Source organism: Camelina sativa, chromosome 7 (genome assembly GCF_000633955.1).
Source record: "Camelina sativa cultivar DH55 chromosome 7, Cs, whole genome shotgun sequence".
Taxonomy (NCBI): Eukaryota; Viridiplantae; Streptophyta; class Magnoliopsida; order Brassicales; family Brassicaceae; genus Camelina; species Camelina sativa.
This window is the reverse complement of record NC_025691.1, coordinates 5,402,537-5,408,166: the sequence shown is the minus strand read 5'-3', so window position 1 is coordinate 5,408,166 and position 5,630 is coordinate 5,402,537. Positions and strand designations below refer to the sequence as shown.

At 32.6% G+C, this 5,630-nt stretch overlaps 1 protein-coding gene across 1 annotated transcript; it reads left to right on the top strand.

Moving 5' to 3' along the window:
* On the top strand, positions 451 to 4,087 carry LOC104700406 (nodal modulator 3-like). Its single transcript, XM_010415919.2, has 11 exons — positions 451 to 561; positions 647 to 882; positions 1,100 to 1,145; positions 1,224 to 1,472; positions 1,650 to 1,880; positions 2,064 to 2,155; positions 2,666 to 2,894; positions 2,989 to 3,200; positions 3,459 to 3,603; positions 3,689 to 3,762; positions 3,844 to 4,087. Exons 1-11 carry the CDS (start codon positions 514 to 516, stop codon positions 3,947 to 3,949), a joined length of 1,668 nt encoding a protein of 555 aa, XP_010414221.1. The 5' UTR covers positions 451 to 513; the 3' UTR covers positions 3,950 to 4,087.

Sequence of the window (5,630 nt, the reverse complement as noted above, 5' to 3'; positions counted from 1 at the left end):
CAGGCAAGGNAGAGAAAAAAGGTTTTATTTGGAGAAATTCCACGTAGCCAATCAAATTATAAGAATTAATAAAACTCAACTTTGATATCCAATAATATTCATCTCTCCTTCCATGTCACTTTTTTTAGTTAATTTGCTGCATTTTAAAAAATGGTCCAAGTCTAACAAGCTAATAGCAAAATACAATGACATAGGAATCTAATTGTACTCATAATTAAAAGCCAAATAAATAGCCCAAATCGTAGAAAGATAAAATAAGTGAAGAAATGGTTGTCGTTCAATTACTCAGCAAACCGAAAAATTGTGAGAACATCCAATATTCGATCTCTCCTTGTGATTAATTGTGAGAACTACGGTGAAGTTTGTTGTCCGTGAGTTTTGGCTATTTAGGGATCTGTATTTAATCTCTGTCAAAATTAATCATCTTTATCATTTGTTGTACTACAGAAAGGTTCACAGAAAGTATGCGTTGAGTCACCTGGAGGACATGAGCTTCAGCTTTCTGACTCATGCATGTCCTTTGGGAGCAATTCAATAAAGATAGATGTCTCAAATCCACAGGTTTTAATTTGTAATGTTTTCTCTTTTGTTTTAATATTCTTTGGCTTGTCCTTCATTTAGCATCTACATACTTTTCTTTCTGTAGCCTATTCATCTGAAAGCCGAGAAATATCTTCTCAAAGGTCTGATAAATGTGGAATCTAGTTCAACCGAGATTGAGTCTGAATTGCCAGAGAATTTCATTGTTGATATTCAAGACAAGGAAGGACATGTTATCAACAGTATTGCTGCCAAACTTACATCTGATGGGCGTGGCGTTTATGAGTACTATACCTGGGCCAGCCTTGGTGAAAAGATAAGCTTTGTTCCTCGAGATTCTAGGTATGATCTGCTTATTATGATGTCAGGGGAACTGTGAACTAGACTTCATATAGTTGGAGTCAAATGTCTCAGGAATGCATCATAGTTCATAGAAGAGAAATTCTTATTTCAAAGTCCAACAACCAAAAGAGTGTTTGGGTGTTTGAATTTTTCTCTAATATGTTTGAAGCCATTTTTATTTTCAAGTTACTTCAGCTATAGCTGTATTCTGTTGCAGGGGCAATGTGGAGAAGAAGATGTTGTTTTATCCTAAAAAGTATCATGTAAGTTTTAACTAGTAATGCTAGCCATAAAAGATTCTATAATGGGAACATCAAGCTTAATTTATGTTTGTCTAATAGGCTGTAGTGTCAAATGGCGGATACCAAGCTTCAGTTTCTCCATTTACTGGTCGGCTTGGTCTTTACATACAAGGATCGGTCTCTCCTCCTCTTCCTGGTGTTAATATCAATGTTTCCGCTGCAAAAGACAGCCTGATTTCTTCACTTAAGAAAGGTGAAGTAGCTATTGAAACAAGCACGTCAGCAGATGGTTCATTTGTTTCCGGGCCATTGTATGATGATATAACATATGCCACAGAGGCTTCAAAGGTAGGTGTATATTATACTGATAAATATTTCGTGCTCATGCAAATGGACCTCGAGATGATGTTTTGCTTCACTTTTCTAATCTTAGTTTAGATCTCATGCATCTTGTTACGCTATGAATCTCACTTGCATTCATTTGTTCTGAACGAATGTGTTCCTGATCTTGGCTTACATGTGCAGCCTGGCTACCATATTAAAAGGCTAGGACCATATTCCTTCTCCTGCCAAAAGCTTGGTCAGATCTCTGTGCGCGTATACTCAAAGGACAATGGCGAGACGTTAATCCCTTCGTTGTTGTTATCATTAAGTGGCGATCATGGTTACAGAAATAATTCTATATCTGGCGCTGGTGGACAATTTGTATTTGATAGCCTATTCCCTAGAAATTTCTACTTGCGTCCCCTTCTTAAGGTAATTAAACCACGCCCCTGCATTCTTAGCAAAGAAATGTTTTTAACTGCTATGACTGGCTATGATCTGATATAGAAATCAGCAGCTTTCATTGGGAACATTCTTAAATGGCTTTCTCAAAACGTAAAAGTTGCCCAAAAGAAATAAAGGATGAACTTTCTGAGTATATATCGTTGTCCTCAGGAATATTCTTTCAAACCTTCAACAATGGCAATAGAACTTGGTTCTGGGGAGTCCAGTGAAGCTGTATTTGAGGCTACTCGTGTTGCCTACAGGTTTGATCTTCTTCTAAATTATCATTTCCCAATATTAGTTCCTGGTTTTACTTACGTCAAAAGAAATTGTTGCCTTAGTTAGACTGGAATAAGTTGTTTTCGGGGTCCTAAAACTTTCCCGGCTCATTTCTCTTAAGTATATATGATTGTACCAGGGCTCACTTCTCTGCTATAAAATTAGAGCAAAACACTTTCTTTGAAACTTGTACGGTTGTAACAATTCATAATGACCACGTAATATCGCTCACTTTAAAATTCAGTTGAGATACGGTTGTACCAATTCATAGTGACCAACTAAAACTGGTCACTTCTAAGTTTCAACTGAGATCTCATAGATCTCCACTATCAGCACATTCTGATTTTGGAGGTTTAGATTTTGGTCCTAAACTTCATTTTTGCTGAACCATTCTCTTGCTATTTGAACCCTTAAAGCATATTTCTAGGTTTAGACTACATTCGATATAACCTTTTTTATTTCTGTAACAATATACCTTGTCAATTTGTTTGCAGTGCAATTGGTAGAGTTGCTCTCCTATCTGGCCAGCCACAAGAAGGTGTTGCGATTGAAGCTCGCTCTGACTCCAAAGGATACTATGAGGAGACTACAAGCGATATTAATGGAAATTATCGACTGAGAGGGTTACATCCAGATGCAACATATGTAATCAAAGTGTCGAAAAAAATTGGTTCAGGCAACAACAAAATTGAACGTGCATCTCCAGAGTCGGTTTCTCTTAAGGTTTGTTTCTGTTTGTCCAAATAATATTGATTCTCATCATCCCCAATTTCAACAACAGAATTTACCTGACAATTTTCTTATCATAGATTGGTAGATTGGTTACGAGGATATCAATGGGCTCGACTTTTTGGTATTTGAACAACCAGAAACGACCATATTAGCATGCCATGTTGAAGGAAAACAAAACGAAGAACTAAACTCGAATCTGCTAGTGGAGATCAGATCAGCCATTGATAAATCTAAGATAGAGAATGTCTTCCCGCTACCACTCTCGAACTTCTTCCAAGTGAAAGGCTTACCTAGAGGTAAACTGATAAGAGAGCACATGTGAGAGGCACATGTTAAGAGTAAAGAGAGGATAGAGTATAAATAGAGCTAGAGAGGAAAAATATAGGACAATCCATTGTGATCAATATTGTGAGGTTGTTAGATCAGAGTTGTGTCTCTGTTCATGGTGATAAGAGAGGAGAACTGTAACTCCAATCTTATCAGTTAGGGTTCATAGTTTGTATTGGGGAATTGAGAAGAGATAAGAGAGAAGGGCTCTTACCTTCAAACTTATCATAAACACCTTGTGCAGCTTAAATCCAGCCGTCCTCTTATCTCACACAAAATAGAATCAGAGATTATTGAAGTTGATTTCGAGACAAATGCCCAAATCCATATCGGTCCACTTCGGTACAACATCGTGGCGGATGATCAGAGTCAGGTAAATATATAATTCACAGAAAAAAGTCTTCCACATATTCATTAGACTAAATTTCTCATTGTGGTTTGATTTGTATCGGGTTTAGGAAGTGACACCTGCGGCTATTTTGCCACTGGTCATTGGCGTTTCAGCAATTGCTCTGTTCCTCAGCATCCCAAGGTAATAATAATTACAAAATTGTAACATTTGTAATATGAATACATGTCCATGATTAGTAATCCACATGCTTATCAAAACAAGGTTGAAAGACATATACCAAGCCACGGTTGGGATTTCGTCTCCCGGGTTCACTGCATCTGCCAAGAGAGAGCCTCGAAAAGCTGTTGCTAGAAAGACGACGTTCTGAAGAAATATTATTTTAATCTTCGGTTTTTTTCCTTCTTCTTTGTTTTGTTACATATCTTTAGAGTGAATTTATTCGAAACTTGCAGAACAATGGATACTCCTCTAATCCATTTAAATTTTAGAGAAACATTTTGCTCAACGGTTAATTTAGTCTTTTTGTTTCTTTTACCCATTTCATTTCTTTTAAAATGTGATTTGTGCTAGAATCCTTTACTCTCTTACTATTTCCACTCTTATCAGTTTCTCTCCATTACTCTGTAAGTCGGTAATACATGAAATAATTATTTAAATTTTAAATTTAGTTTCTAATTATTATTTTTATTAACTAATTTCAACAACTTTTCTCTTGTACTATATGTCGTTTCTTATTTTAGTTTACAACAAATATTATACCAAAAACAATTTGTTAGGATAAATAATTAGATACCAAAAGTTCTTTTTAATCAGAATTTATTTAGTTGAAAATTTATAACATTAAGTTTCAATTAAAAAATTGTTATCAAATCATCCAAAATAATTATTATGTTAAAATTTTCTTTGGTAGTATTAAAGATAAAGATATATATATATATATATATTAATTTATTTATTTATTTTCATAATTATACATCAAACAGTATTGTACTGTTTTGGAAGTCATTAATTAATACTGAATCCCTAATAGTATGATATATATATATATACTGATTTATTAATTTCTTTATTTCATAATTTCACATAAATTAATATTACTTTTTTTGAAAGACATTAATAAACTCAATCCCTAATAGTTGAAAATTGATGATTAGATCCCTAGATCATATTTTTATTATATACATAGCTGTTAAATTAATATATTTTTTAAAAGTCATTAATTAATGCTTAATCCCTTATGATTGAAAACTGATGATTAGATCACAAGATCCTATTCTTTCTTAAATATATATATATATATATATATATATATATATATATATATATATGTGTGTGTGTATTTTCATAATTTAAGATTCTACTTTTTCAAAGTCATTAATTAACTCAATCCCTAATAGTTGAAAACTGATGATTAGACCACCAGATTATAGTTTTTTATTATATATATATATATATAGCTGATTTATTTATTTATTTACATAATTTTACATAAATTGATATTGTACTTTTTTCAAAAGTCAATAATTAATGCTCAATCCCTTATAATTAAAAAGTTTTCAATGAAAATTGATGATGTATATATATATATATATATATACACTAGATTTATAACCCGCGCTTTACGCGGGACTTTTTAATTATTAGTACAAACCGTTAAATATAATTATAATTATTCAATATGGAAGTATAAATCTATATATATGTCAAATTTATTTTATTAAGTGATATATAACTTATCTTTTTTTTACATTTTCACAATTAATTTTTTCTTTATTTTCCGGTATACATTCGTCATCTCTTCTCTTGCATCTACTCTCTTTTTACATTATATTATTTCACTTATAATATATTGATTATTAAGACATATCGTAACTATTTTTCATCTTTCAATACTTTTTTTGATCGGTTGAGTGATCATTACTTACTAACATAGACATAAAAATTTTCAGAGAATATATATACCCAATCTTTGTCGCAAAGTTTCATTAAAAGTGTTATATACTACACGTAAGTTTTGCTTCCTAGTAATTAGACTTGTTTTTATCCAT

What these genes read in the sequence shown, in the direction of transcription:
- LOC104700406 (XM_010415919.2), top strand. Translation starts at nt 514, where the DNA reads ATGTCCTTTGGGAGCAATTCAATAAAGATAGATGTCTCAAATCCACAG. An exon ending in ATGCCACAGAGGCTTCAAAG is followed by an intron (nt 1,473 to 1,649) that starts GTAGGTGTATAT and finishes TTACATGTGCAG; the next exon opens with CCTGGCTACCATATTAAAAG. An exon ending in ACTTGCGTCCCCTTCTTAAG is followed by an intron (nt 1,881 to 2,063) that starts GTAATTAAACCA and finishes CGTTGTCCTCAG; the next exon opens with GAATATTCTTTCAAACCTTC.